We start from the raw sequence: 15,146 nt of genomic DNA, 5'->3' as shown, positions 1-15,146 counted from the left end.
TTTCTTTTATGAATTGTAGTATTGCTTAAGTTCACCCTACTGTATGTCACATTTCAGAGCTGCCAGTAACACATTATGCCGCACATTACCCACAATTCACATTATGATATATAGTGCTCCCTGTTCATATTGTGCCACATTACAGTGCCCTGGTTCATATTATATAACATTAAAATGCCCTCCAGTTCATTTTATGCCACACTACAATAAGCAGGTCCAGAGGCCCCAAGGAGAAAGTTTGAAAGTACCACCCAATGGCGAAAAAGTTATATAACAACTGTAACTTTGACAGGGAAGGTGGGCCCCTCTCAGCTCTGGGCCCCATAGCAGCTGCACTGCCTGCACCTATGGTAGCTACGCCCTTGATAACAGTGAATAATACATTAGGCCCCATATACTTTGTACTAGTTTATTTAACATGCATTTCAGTATGTTATTTCCACTTTCCATTTAAACCAGACTTCACTTTTAGATTTCCGTGAAGGCTGCTATATTGTAATGTTTACCAAGCTGGTCCATGGTAGCTAGCACCATCTTTAGGGGGCGTTAGCCATTGTGATGGTGACTCACGCATGTGTGGTAGGATGACCATGTATGTGCAGCCTGGAGGTTACGCAGCACAAAGTAAAGTTATCAGATTAGTGATCCTGGCACTTGACCATGGAAATACAGAACCTCTATAAAGATTTTGAGACCTTAAATAAATTGAAACATCTTAAGATTCTCTCTCTTCTGTATACCCACCCTGAAGCATATTCTGTATTTGCCCACATAGCAAGGGTGCTTTTGTGTTGGCTTCATGGGCAGATTGATTTTAATTCTTTTTACCGATGACCTTTACAGCGGTTACTTGGCTGCAGCCTCCTCCTGAGGAAAGAGAGCTGAAACGCGTCAACGTTTCCTACTATTTACTCATCTACAACCATTGCATTATTTGGATGTAGCTCTTTTCTGCTTTTGTTACCAGGATGGTTAAACTATAGATACTGGTTTACCAATCGAGTGTATCAGAAGCTTCATCAGGCTCCTCAGTGGTGACAGTAGATGAGCTGGTCTGAGCTTATGCCCTGGCCAAGCTGGTGCATGGTTACATTAAAGTTTAATTCTCTGAAGACGCGTGGCATTTCAAGATTTCCTTAGAATACTCTTCAGTGAAGAGTTTCCAAGTGTTCCGTAAATGATGAGGGTGAGCGAGAGAACAACCAATAGGAAGGAATACTTGTGTTATGAAGAGGAACATGAAATGTAGTATGGGGTGGATTATATAGTGTGGGCAATGTGGCAGGCACTACATATCCAAGTCATGGAAATGTATATTTGAACAATAAAACAGGACACCTTCTGTAAACTCCATATAAGAAATAACTACCATATTACTTGAGGAAACACCCAGAACGGGGTAATAGTAAACCTACTTTGTGTGAATATTAAGTGCAGATGACACACTCACCATAACCAGATAAATGCACTGAGATTGTATCAGAGGGTAAAAAATGCAGTATATAGTAAAGGGTAAAATACCTTGCAACAACCCATAGCAACGTAAAAGAGGAATAGGCAAAATACAATGTTAAACAGATCTTAGGTATGGCCCTGATGGGGGTGGGGGTAGTGTATCTAGTAATGTCAGTGGAGCTGGTGGGGGGGGTGGGGGGTGGAATAGTAATGTATATCCTGTAGGGGGGGGGGCGGGAGAGCGGGTTAGGGTATGTCCCAGTGGACCAACCCTATCAGCATGCTGGGTTTCATAGCAGTCATAATTATCAGTGCAGTGCCCACTTGCACCAGACCTATCTTTGGTACTAAATTTTGCCCCAAAGAAGACCTAATTCTGCTTATGCACAACTCTGCATAACCGCCACCCATCAGCAAACCCTGTGTGAAGTTAGTCTATGTGACAATGCCCCTTTCAACCCACTTTCACCCCATCAGGATATGCACATAAAATGTGAATCGTCCGTAGTTGCCCGGTGCATTAACAAGCAAAATACCCTCTGCAAATGGACTTGCATTCAGCACAGCATCTGCCCCCAAATGCATACATGAACTTCATATCTAATGTTCCTGTTATGGCAATAAACAACTGTCAGAGGCATTTGTATACATAAATGCCACCATATACCCTCCCATGTTTCCATAAAACCAATATGCCAACACACAGAAAATATATCTTCATATAGGTAATGTGCACTATTAATAGCCTGTATACTTCTACATATCTCCATATAGCCTCACTTGCAACCAGGTACTGTAGCCAGTATTTCTTATTTAAGCAGAACACATCCAATTTAGATTTCTTTTATCTAATCTTCCTAGCAGCAGGAGAAGAAGCCAGTGATTGTGATGACAACCCAGGAGATCAGCCGGCCGCTAAAAAGAGGATACACACCTGCGACCCAGTCACAGATTGAGGAACCCAAACTAGAGCTTCAGATGACCCAGGACAACATTCGAGCTTCGCAGAATGATATTGAAGCCTCTTATGAGAACCTCCAACAACTGGCTAAGGTGATTTATTTTATAGCTCATCACCCCCGCCCCCTCCAGGTGTTCTAGGCACCTTAAATGAGTCACTCTCAAAGATGGCGGTACTTAGGTAAGCTTAATGAACAAAGAAGAAGGAAGTGTGGAGTTCTAATTAGAGATGCAATACAATAGGTCCGGAATTAAAAGCAGTTCTAGAATATAAACCACATCCCTCACAAGAGTGCAAGCCCAAGCCACATTAAAAATAAAAGCCCAAATGACCAGGTGGTTTGCTGTGAAGGCAATCAGATTTGAACTGTCATTTATTAGTCAAGTTTAAAAAAATGAAAGCAAGGCATGGGCAGACTAGATGGGCCAAGTGGTTCTTATATGTCCAATTCTATTTTTCTATCTAATTGGTTGCTGTGAAGAACATTCCTTTTCCTAGTTTTACTAAATGAACCCCAATGTATTACTTTTATGATGTGTTCTAATTCCCTTTTCTCTAACGTCCTAGAGGATGCTGGGACTCTGTAAGGACCATGGGGATAGACGGGCTCCGCAGGAGACATGGGCACTTTAAGAAAGACTTTGACTCTGGGTGTGCACTGGCTCCTCCCTCTATGCCCCTCCTCCAGACCTCAGTTTGACACTGTGCCCAGAGGAGCTGGGTGCATTTCAGGAGCTCTCATGAGTTTCCTGTAAGAAAGCATTTTTGTTAGGTTTTTTTATTTTCAGGGAGCCTGCTGGCAACAGACTCCCTGCATCGAGGGACTGAGGAGAGAGAAACAGACCTACTTCTCTGAGTTTCAGGGCTCTGTTTCTTAGGCTACTGGACACCATTAGCTCCAGAGGGATCGGTACGCAGGTCTCACCCTCGCCGTCCGTCCCAGAGCCGCGCCGCCGTCCTCCTCGCAGAGCCGGAAGATAGAAGCCGGGTGAGTATGTGAGGAAAAGATCATTACAGGCGGCAGAAGACGGCGCCCTGGGCAGCAATTTTAAACCTCTTCTATGGCATATAAGTGTATATACATGTACAGCTGGGCACTGTACATGTATATAGAGAGCCCCCGCCATAATTTTAGTTATTTTGAGCGGGACAGAAGCCCGCCGCCGAGGGGGTGGGGCTTCTCCCTCAGCACTCATCAGCGCCATTTTTTCTCCACAGCACCACTGAGAGGAAGCTCTCCGGTCTCTCCCCTGCTTGACACACGGTGAAAGAGGGTTTTTAAGTAGAGGGGGGGGCACATAATTGACGCAAATACATATTACAAAGCGCTACTGGGTAAACATACTGTGTTTTTCCTGGGTTATATAGCGCTGGGGTGTGTGCTGGCATACTCTCTCTCTGTCTCTCCAAAGGGTCTGGTGGGGAACCTGTCTTCAGAAAAGGGCTTCCATGTGTGTGTGTACGGTGTGTCGGTACGCGTGTGTCGACATGTCTGAGATTGAAGGCTCATCTAAGGAGGAGGGGGAGTGTATGAATGCTAGGCCTCCGTCAGTAGTGCCGACACCTGACTGGATGGATATGTGGAATGTTTTGAGTGCTAATGTTAATTTATTGCACAAAAGATTAGACAAAGCTGAAGCTGGGTTACAGTCAGGGAGTCAACCCATGCCTGTCCCAATGTCGCCTGGACCTTCGGGGTCTCAGAAGCGCCCACTATCCCAAATAGCTGACACAGATACCGATACGGACTCAGACTCCAGTGTCGACTACGAAGATGCAAAATTGCAGCCAAGGGTGGCTAAATGTATTCGATATATGATTATCGCTATAAAAGATGTTTTGCATATCACTGAGGAACCCCCTGTCTCTGACACGAGGGTACACATGTTTAAGGGAAAGAAACCAGAGGTCACCTTTCCCTCCTCACATGAGCTGAACGAATTATGCGAAAAAGCGTGGGAAACTCCAGACAAAAACTGCAGATTCCCAAAAGGATTCTTATAGCGTATCCTTTCTCGTCACAGGACAGAATATTTTGGGAATCCCCCCCTAGGGTGGACAAAGCTTTAACACGCTTATCAAAAAAGATAGCTCTTCCATCCCAAGATACGGCTACCCTCAAGGATCCTGCTGACTGCAAGCAGGAGGTTACCTTGAAGTCCATTTACACACATTCTGGTACGTTACTCAGACCGGCTATTGCGTCGGCCTGGGTTTGTAGTGCTGTAGCAGCATGGACAGATTCCTTATCAGCGGATATTGAGACTCTTGATAAGGATACCATTTTAATGACCATAGGGCATATAAAAGATGCTGTCTTATATATGAGAGATGCTCAAAGAGACATTAGTTTACTGGGTTACAGGATAAACGCTATGTCTATTTCTGCTAGGCGTGGCTTCTGGACCCGGCAGTGGACAGGTGATGCCGACTCCAAGAGGCATATGGAGTTGTTGCCTTACAAGGGTGAGGAATTGTTCAGAGAGGGCCTATCGGATCTCGTCTCCACGGCTACGGCAGGTAAATCAAATTTTTTGCCATATATTCCCTCACAAGCTAAGAAAGCGCCTCATTATCAAATGCAGTCCTTTCGTTCCAATAAAAGCAAGAGAGCACGTGGATCGTCCTTTCTTGCCAGAGGTAAGGGCAGAGGGAAAAAGCTGCACAACACAGCTAGTTCCCAGGAACAGAAGTCCTCCCCGACCTCTGCTAAATCCACCGCATGATGCTGGGGCTCCCCTGAGAGAGTCAGCTCCTGTGGGGGCACGTCTTCGACTGTTCAGCCACGTCTGGGTCCACTCACAGGTGGATCCATGGGCAATAGAAATTGTTTCCCAGGGTTACAAGCTGGAATTCGAGGAAGTGCCTCCTCGCCGGTTTTTCAAATCGGCCCTACCGAAACAACCCCTGGAAAGGGAGATAGTGTTACATGCGATTCACAAATTGTGTCTGCAACAAGTGGTGGTAGAGGTTCCCCTGCTTCAAAGAGGGCAGGGGTACTACTCAACTCTGTTTGTGGTTCCGAAACCGGACGGTTCGGTCAGACCCATTTTAAATTTAAAATCCCTGAACCTTTACTTAAAACGGTTCAAGTTCAAGATGGAATCGCTCAGGGCGGTCATCGCCAGCCTAGAAGGGGGAGATTTTTTGGTATCTCTGGACATAAAGGATGCATACCTGCATGTCCCCATATATCCTCCTCATCAGGCGTACCGGAGATTTGCGGTACAGGATTGTCATTACCAATTTCAGACGTTGGCGTTTGGGCTTTCCACGGCCGTGAGAATTTTCACCAAGGTAATGGCGGAAATGATGGTGCTCCTGCGCAAGCAGGGTGTCACAATTATCCCGTACTTGGACGATCTCCTCATAAAAGCGAGATCACGGGAGAAGTTGCTGAGCAGCGTATCACTTTCACTAAACGTGTTACAGCGACATGGCTGGATCCTCAATATTCCAAAGTCGCAGCTGAATCCTACAACTCGTCTGCCCTTCTTGGGCATGATTCTGGACACAGACCGGAAAAGGGTTTTTCTTCTGACGGAAAAAGCGCAGGAACTCATGACTCTAGTCATGAACCTGTTGAAACCAAAACAAGTGTCAGTACATCATTGCACTCGAGTTCTGGGAAAGATGGTGGCAACATACGAAGCCATTCCATACGGCAGTTTCCATGGGACCTATTGGACAAATGGTCCGGGTCGCATCTGCAATTGCATCAGCGGATCACCCTGTTCCCCAGGGCCAGAGTATCTTTCCTGTGGTGGCTAAACAGTGCTCACCTTCTGGAGGGCCGCAGGTTCGGCATTCAGGACTGGATCCTGGTGACCACGGACGCGAGCCTCCGAGGTTGGGGAGCAGTCACACAGGGAAGAAATTTCCAAGGACTTTGGTCAAGTCAAGAGACTTGTCTTCACATCAACATCCTGGAACTAAGGGCCATATACAACGCCCTACGTCAAGCGGAGATCTTACTTCGCAATCGACCAGTTCTGATCCAGTCAGACAACATCACCGCAGTAGCTCATGTAAACCGCCAAGGCGGCACAAGGAGCAGAGTGGCAATGGCGGAAGCCACCAGAATTCTTCGCTGGGCGGAGAATCATGTAAGCGCTCTGTCAGCAGTGTTCATTCCGGGAGTGGACAACTGGGAAGCAGACTTCCTCAGCAGACACGATCTGCATCCGGGAGAGTGGGGACTTCATCAGGAAGTCTTCACTCAGATTGCAAGTCGGTGGGGACTACCCCAAATGGACATGATGGCATCCCGTCTCAACAAAAAGTGACAAAGGTATTGCGCCAGGTCAAGAGACCCTCAGGTGGTAGCTGTAGACGCCCTAGTGACACCGTGGGTGTTCCAGTCGGTATATGTGTTTCCTCCTCTTCCTCTCATACCCAAGGTGTTGAGGATAATCAGAAAAAGAGGAGTGAGAACAATTCTCGTTGTTCCAGATTGGCCACGAAGGACCTGGTATCCGGATCTGCAAGAAATGCTCACAGAAGATCCGTGGCCTCTTCCTCTAAGGCAGGACCTGTTACAACAAGGTCCCTGTCTGTTTCAAGACTTACCGCAGCTGCGTTTGACGGCATGGCGGTTGAACGCCGGATCCTAGCGGAAAAAGGTATTCCGGATGAGGTCATTCCTACGCTAATAAAGGCTAGGAAGGACGTGACATCTAAACATTATCACCGAATATGGAGAAAATATGTTTCTTGGTGTGAGACCAGGGGGGAAATTTACTAAGCTCCCGATTTTGACAGAGATGCCGTTTTTTCATCAAAGTGTCATCTCGGTAATTTACTAAACACTAATCACGGCAGAGATGAGGGCATTCGTAATTTTTTGCAAGTCCAAGTAAAAAATTACGAATGAATACACCATCGGTCAAAACGCGGCTGTTTAAGTATGAATCTCGGTCATTTACTAAGAAGTGCAAAGCAAAAAACAAACAAACACTGCCGTGAAAAATTACAACTCGTAAAAAAGTGCTAAAAAAAACCAGACCTTTTTTTTTTATTCGTGATTGGATAGGCATGCACGGATCCATGAGATCCGTGCATGTATATCAGTGGGAAGGGGTGGGAAAGTGCTTATTTTGTCAAAAAAAATTGCGTGGGGTCCCCCCTCCTAAGCATAACCAGCCTCGGGCTCTTTGAGCCGATCCTGGTTGCAGAAATATGGGAAAAAAATTGACAGGGGTTCCCCCATATTTAAGCAACCAGCATCGGGCTCTGCGCCTGGTCCTGGTCCCAAAAATACGGGGGACAAAAAGAGTAGGGGTCCCCCGTATTTTTAAAACCAGCATCGGGCTCCACTAGCTGGACAGATAATGCCACAGCCGGGGGTCACTTTTATATAGTGCCCTGCGGCCGTGGCATCAAAAATCCAACTAGTCACTCCTGGCCGGGGTACCCTGGGGGAGTGGGGAACCCTTCAATCAAGGGGTCCCCCCCCCCAGCCACCCAAGGGCCAGGGGTGAAGCCCGAGGCTGTCCCCCCCCATCCAATGGGCTGCGGATGGGGAGGCTGATAGCCTTTGTTGTAAAAGAAAAGATATTGTTTTTAGTAGCAGTACTACAAGGCCCAGCAAGCCTCCCCCGCATGCTGGTACTTGGAGAACCACAAGTACCAGCATGCGACGGAAAAACGGGCCCGCTGGTACCTGTAGTACTGCTACTAAAAAAATACCCAAAAAAAGACAAGACACACACACCGTGAAAGTATAATTTTATTACATACATACACACATACATACATACTTACCTTAAGTTCCCACGCAGGTCGGTCCTCTTCTCCAGTAGAATCCAAGGGGTACCTGTTGAAGAAATTATACTCACGAGATCCAGGGGTCCAGGCTCCTCGGGACATCCAGGGCTAATCCACGTACTTGACAAAAAAAACAAAACGGTGTCCCGACCACGAACTGAAAGGGGACCCATGTTTGCACATGGGTCACCTTTCCACGAATGCCAGAAAGCCACTCTGACTTCTGTCTAAGTGGGTTTCTTCAGCCAATCAGGGAGCGCCACGTTGTAGCACTCTCCTGATCAGCTGTGTGGTCCTGTCCTCACTGACAGGCAGCACACGGCAGTGTTACAATGTAGCGCCTATGCGCTACATTGTAACCAATGATGGGAACTTTCTGCCCTGCGGTTGACCTAAAGTGACGTCACCGCTGAGCAGAAAGTTCCCATCATTGGTTACAATGTAGCGCATAGGCGCTACATTGTAACACTGCCGTGTGCTGCCTGTCAGTGAGGACAGGACCACACAGCTGATCAGGAGAGTGCTACAACGTGGCGCTCCCTGATTGGCTGAAGAAACCCACTTAGACAGAAGTCAGAGTGGCTTTCTGGCATTCGTGGAAAGGTGACCCATGTGCAAACATGGGTCCCCTTTCAGTTCGTGGTCGGGACACCGTTTTGTTTTTTTTGTCAAGTACGTGGATTAGCCCTGGATTTCCCGAGGAGCCTGGACCCCTGGATCTCGTGAGTATAATTTCTTCAACAGGTACCCCTTGGATTCTACTGGAGAAGAGGACCGACCTGCGTGGGAACTTAAGGTAAGTATGTATGTATGTGTGTATGTATGTAATAAAATTATACTTTCACGGTGTGTGTGTCTTGTCTTTTTTTGGGTATTTTTTTAGTAGCAGTACTACAGGTACCAGCGGGCCCGTTTTTCCGTCGCATGCTGGTACTTGTGGTTCTCCAAGTACCAGCATGCGGGGGAGGCTTGCTGGGCCTTGTAGTACTGCTACTAAAAACAATATCTTTTCTTTTACAACAAAGGCTATCAGCCTCCCCATCCGCAGCCCATTGGATGGGGGGGGACAGCCTCGGGCTTCACCCTTGGCCCTTGGGTGGCTGGGGGGGGGGGACCCCTTGATTGAAGGGGTCCCCACTCCCCCAGGGTACCCCGGCCAGGAGTGACTAGTTGGATTTTTGATGCCACGGCCGCAGGGCACTATATAAAAGTGACCCCCGGCTGTGGCATTATCTGTCCAGCTAGTGGAGCCCGGTGCTGGTTTTAAAAATACGGGGGACCCCTACTCTTTTTGTCCCCCGTATTTTTGGGACCAGGACCAGGCGCAGAGCCCGATGCTGGTTGCTTAAATATGGGGGAACCCCTGTCATTTTTTTTCCCATATTTTTGCAACCAGGATCGGCTCAAAGAGCCCGAGGCTGGTTATGCTTAGGAGGGGGGACCCCACGCATTTTTTTTAATTATTTTACAGTGTTTAATTAAAAAAAAAAAAAAAAACCCCAGCACGGATCACACAGATCCGGCCGAGATTGATTGTAAAAAAAGTCGGCAGTGTTTTGCTAATCACTGCCGTAAAAATAGGTAAAAAACCACGAATGACATCGACATCGGAAGAAAAGAAAAACCCGAATACGACAGCTTAGTAAATTAGTCGTAATCAATTCAAAAAGTTGCAATTTTACACTGTCGATGTCATTCGTGATTGAACTTGGACATGAATTTGGAAAATACGAATCTTAGTAAATGTACCCCCAGGAATGCTCCTACGGAAGAATTCCACCTGGGCCGTTTTCTTCACTTCCTACAAACTGGAGTGAATTTGGGCCTAAAATTAGGCTCCATTAAAGTTCAGATTTCGGCCTTATCCATTTTCTTTCAAAAGGAATTGGCCTCATTACCTGAAGTACAGTACAGCATATTCAGCCTCCTTTTGTACCTCCGGTGGCGCCTAGGGACCTTAACGTGGTGTTAAGTTTCCTGAAGTCACATTGGTTTGAACCACTTAAGACAGTGGAATTGAAATATCTCACCTGGAAGGTGGTCATGTTGTTAGCCTTAGCTTCGGTTAGGCGAGTTTCGGAGTTGGCTGCTTTATCACATAAAAGCCCCTATCTGGTTTTCCATATGGATAGAGCGGAATTGCGGACCCGTCCTCAATTCCTGCCTAAGGTGGTCTCGTCCTTTCATATGAACCAACCTATTGTCGTGCCTTTGGCTACGCGTGACTTGGAGGATTACGAGTCCCTTGATGTGGTCAGGGCTTTGAAAATTTACGTGGCCAGAACGGCTAGGATCAGAAAAACAGAAGCACTGTTTGTCTTGTATGCAGCCAACAAGGTTTGCGGCCCTACTTCAAAGCAGACTATTGCTCGCTGGATCTGTAACACGATTCAGCAGGCGCATTCTACGGCAGGATTGCCGTTACCGAAATCGGTTAAGGCCCATTCCACTAGGAAGGTGGGCTCATCTTGGGCGCCTGCCCGAGGGGTCTCGGCACTACAGCTGTGCCGAGCTGCTGCTTGGTCGGGGTCAAACACCTTTGCAAAGTTCTATAAGTTTGATACCCTGGCTGAGGAGGACCTCCTGTTTGCTCAATCGGTGCTGCAGAGTCATCCGCACTCTCCCGCCCGTTTGGGAGCTTTGGTATAATCCCCATGGTCCTTACGGAGTCCCAGCATCCTCTAGGACGTTAGAGAAAATAAGATTTTAAACCTAACGGTAAATCTTTTTCTCGTAGTCCGTAGAGGATGCTGAGCGCCCGTCCCAAGTGCGGACTACTTCTGCAAGACTTGTATATACTGTAGTTATTGCTTACATAAGGGTTATGTTATAGTTTCATCGGTTTTGGACCGATGCTATGTTGTTTTTCATACTGTTAACTAGATAGTATATGACAAGTTATACGGTGTGATTGGTGTGGCTGGTATGAATCTTGCCCTTGGATTACAAAAATCCTTTCCTTGTACTGTCAGTCTCCTCTGGGCACAGTTTCTCTAACTGAGGTCTGGAGGAGGGGCATAGAGGGATGAGCCAGTGCACACCCAGAGTCAAAGTCTTTCTTAAAGTGTCCATGTCTCCTGCGGAGCCCGTCTATCCCCATGGTCCTTACGGAGTCCCAGCATCCTCTACGGACTACGAGAAAAAGATTTACCGGTAGGTTTAAAATCTTATTTTCACCTAATTTTCATTTATTAAAAGCATACAAAAATACTGTATATGAAAATGAGGCTATAGAGTATGTATGATCACCAATAGTATGTCCCAATGTTCACATGTTGTCCTGGACATGTGATTAGTGTGTGTGTGTATTGCAGGAAAGTTACCAAGAAGTCTTACAAGGACCATGGGGCTAATTCAGACCTGATCACTGGTGTGCGTTTACGCACAGCAGCGTTCAGGTTTGAACTGCGCATGCCAGACAGCCGACGGCTGTCTCAGCCCTGCGATCGCCTCTGCCTGATTTACAGGCAGTGGCGATCGCTGGGTGGGAGGGGTGTTGTGCCAGCGGTGTTTGGCCGCCGTTTAGGGGGGCGCGGTCCGGGCAACGCAGGCATCTCAGGACCATTGGGGGGACGGGTCACACGCAGCCACTGCGACCCTTCACAGCGACAAGTAGCTCCTGCCAGCGCGCAGGAGCTGCACTGCCAGGGAGCTACTCTTCCAGTACAAAAGCATTGCTGCTGTGCAATGCCTTTGTATTTGTGCAGGGGGAGGGTGGTCGGGGCCTGACATGCGGGGCGGACTAGCCCTGTGCTACGCATCCCCCCGCATGTCTGTGTGAATGATCGTAGATGTGCTAAGTTTAGCACATCTACGATCAGGTCAGAATTAGGCCCCATGGTGGTCATTACGAGTTGTTCGATCATTGCCGTTTTTTGCAGCGCAGCGATCAAGTGAAAAAAACGGCAATTCTGCGCATGCGCTAAGTACTTTCACACAAAACTTTGTAGTTTTACCCAAGCTTGAGCGACGTTTTTCAGTCGCTCGAGTGTTCATAGTATGATTGACAGGAAGTGGGTGTTTCTGGGCGGCAACACGGCGTTTTCAGGGAGTGTGCTAAAAAACGCAGGCATACCAGGCAAAAATGCAGGAGTGGCGGAGTAACGGGGGAGTGGCTGGCCGAACGCAGGGCATGTTTATGATGTCAAATAAGGAACTAAACAGACTGCATTCATCGCAAGATAGGAGTAGGTCTGGAGCTACTCAGAAACGGCATGACATTTTTTAGTAGCAATTTTGCTACCTTCGTTCGCACTTCTGCAAAGCTAAGATACACTCCCAGAGGGCGGCGGCCTAGCGTGTCCAATGATGCTAAAAGCAGCTAGCGAGCGATCAACTCGGAATGAGGGCCCATGTGCAGTGCCGAATTCCCCACTAGGCTCCTCACGCCTAGGGACGGCACCTGCTGGGAGCGGCACAGTTTTTTGTGAAGTTCAGCCCAGGATCAGCACTGCAGCTGCTTCGATGAGAAGAATTGCAGGTTACTGGTGGGGGGAAGAGGAGCAGGGGTCACGGGTTGCTGATGGGTAAGGAGGTAGAGGGTACCTGCTGCAGTTTCCTGGGGCAGAGACTTCACTTCAGCTGTTCGGCCAGTGACTCCACCCCTTCTCTCTCCCATTTGCTTTGCTGGATAACACATGCACAGAAGTGCATGTGACTGACTCCTCCTTGCCCTGCACGATGCATGCAGCTCTGCCTGTGATAGGGACTGTCACTGCGTGAGTACAGGAGGTGTGAGCAACAGCAACTGAGGATCCTGGTAAGTGACAGATCTCCACATCTGCTCCCAGCCCAGCCACACATGTCCCAACTGCACTGCCCCCCCCCCCCCCCCCCCCCCGCCCACACATGTCTGCATGCTTGCCTGTGTCTGCCCCAATATATCTGTAGCTGTCACCTATTGTCTGTCTCTGCATTTGTTTTCCCCCTTTTTCACCAGGTGTGTGTGTGTGTGCGCGCGCCATCTGCCCTAACAATGTGTACCACTGTACCTATTCAAGTGTGGCTGTGCCCCCTCCTCCTGAGTGACTGTGTATGTGTCCCCTCCAGTGTGTCCATGTCCTTAACACTTGTGTGCATGTCCGTCTCCCCTACTGTGTGTGTGTTAATTGTGTGTGTCTCCCCTCCTGTGTGTGTGTGTTCATTGTGCGTGTCCCCTCCTCCTCTGTGCATCTCTGCTCCTGTTTGTGTGTTAGCGGTGTGTGAGAGGAGCGTGCCACTGTGGCGATAAAATTTGCCAGCCAGCCCCTGGAAGTGTGACACCTGGGACGGAGGTGGAGACACCCAGAACTGCGTATGATAAGTGAAAGCAGTGCTGCAGGGTGTGCAGGGGGTGGTTGGGGGAAAGGGGGGAGCTGGCTGCATTGCTGGCTCCCTCTGATAGTGTCAGTGCAGGATTCCAGACACACTTCTTCCCGCAACTACTCTGTTCTTGCCCCCTGCTTCCCACTACTACTCCCATCCTGGACCCTACACCCCCTGCTCTGCACTACTGCTACTCCCAGCCTGCCCCCTGCTTTCCACTACTACTCCCATCCTGGCCTCTTCACCCCCTGCACTGCACCACTACTACTCCCAGCCTGCCCCCTGCTTCCCTTTGACTACTCATATCCTGCCCCCTGCTTCCCACTTTTCCTCTTAGCCTGCCCCCCTGCTGCCCGCTGCTACTTCCATCCTGCTCCCCACCACTACTACTCCTAGCCTGCTACCCCTGATCTGCACTACTACTCCCATCCTGCCCTTTGATCCGTACTACTATCCCAATGTTGCCCCGTTTCCCACTACTAATCCCATCCTGCCCCCCTGATCCACACTACAACTCCCATTTTACCCGTCACACTACTAATCTCTTTCTATCCCCTCATTTTAAAAATAGGTGTGTGTGTGTGTGTGCGCTTTGGGGAGAGGGGGCGGGGCGGCTAATATTTTTAAACGCCACTGACCATGTAAATTTGTATGCATCTCCCACTAGTGGTAACAGGCTGACAATTTGCTGCTGTGGCTTTTTTCTTATGGTCTCTTTTTTGTTTGTTTGTGCTGCAACCTTCGTGGATTGGCTACGTAAATTAAATTTGGTTGCATTTATTTATTATTTATAACAGTTTCTTATATAAAGCAGCATATTTTGTTGCGCTTTACAATTGGAACAACAGTAACGGAACAAAACTGGGTAATAACAGACAAACTTAGAGGTAGGAAGGCCCTGCTCACAAGCTTGCAATCTATAGATTGCATACTTATTAACTGGCTGAGAGATTAATAGGGCAATGGTATGACACTTTTGATACATTCAGGCTATGGCTAATGCAGAACAGGTCAGATGGCTGGAAATGACTCTGGGTTTTGAGCTTTATATGATGGATAAGTGAAATATAATTGTGATATGTTTATACACATAAGTGATTTGCATGCACACCCGTTTCTGCAGTGTCAGACATGTGATATGGTGTATTTGTTTTGTAGAGAAGGAAGAAAGCTTTGGAAGAAATAATCCGGCTATATCAGTTTTATAGTGCTTGTGGGGAATTCCAGTCTTGGATGGATGACAAGGAGAAGATCTTTCAGGCTTTTCAGCCAAACCCCGATAATGTGGAGGTCATGCAGCAAAAGTATGAGGTATGGTGGGCAAACAAAATAAAAATAAACTTTTAAAGGTTGAATATGTAAATGGCTTTTATTTTTGGAATGTAGATTTTGTATTAACTCACATAGTTCATATATAATTTTTATTTATTTCTGCTAGCTTATATTAAGGCTGTTGTTGTAATTTTGTGATTTAATCAAATCTGTGTCCTCTAAAACAGTGTTTCCCAAATTCTGTGCTTGCCCCTGCCCACAACAGCTCATGTTTTCAAGATTTCTGTCTGTGGAAACAGATGGAATGATTACTGACTCCGACAATTAGACTTGTGTATGCTTAAAGAAATCCTGAAAGTCTGAGCTGTTTGGAAAATTGATGAAAGAT

The 15,146-nt window shown here is 47.5% G+C and overlaps 1 protein-coding gene across 5 annotated transcripts in view; it reads left to right on the top strand.

Annotated features, from left to right (window-relative positions):
- The window catches only part of SPTBN5 (spectrin beta, non-erythrocytic 5), a 704,607-nt gene that overhangs the window by 204,838 nt on the left and 484,623 nt on the right, over positions 1 to 15,146 (top strand). For 4 of the 5 annotated variants that reach the window (XM_063947638.1, XM_063947639.1, XM_063947635.1 and 1 more), the window contains 2 exons: positions 2,317 to 2,508; positions 14,645 to 14,797. In XM_063947638.1, coding sequence (XP_063803708.1) covers positions 2,317 to 2,508; positions 14,645 to 14,797 — 345 coding nt within the window. The remainder of the gene's footprint in view (positions 1 to 2,316; positions 2,509 to 14,644; positions 14,798 to 15,146) is intronic. The other variant, XM_063947637.1, reaches the window with a different exon arrangement.

This window comes from Pseudophryne corroboree, chromosome 12, assembly GCF_028390025.1.
Source record: "Pseudophryne corroboree isolate aPseCor3 chromosome 12, aPseCor3.hap2, whole genome shotgun sequence".
NCBI classification, from domain to species: Eukaryota; Metazoa; Chordata; class Amphibia; order Anura; family Myobatrachidae; genus Pseudophryne; species Pseudophryne corroboree.
Note: the sequence above shows the minus strand (reverse complement) of the source record. Positions and strands in the feature narration are given on the sequence as shown.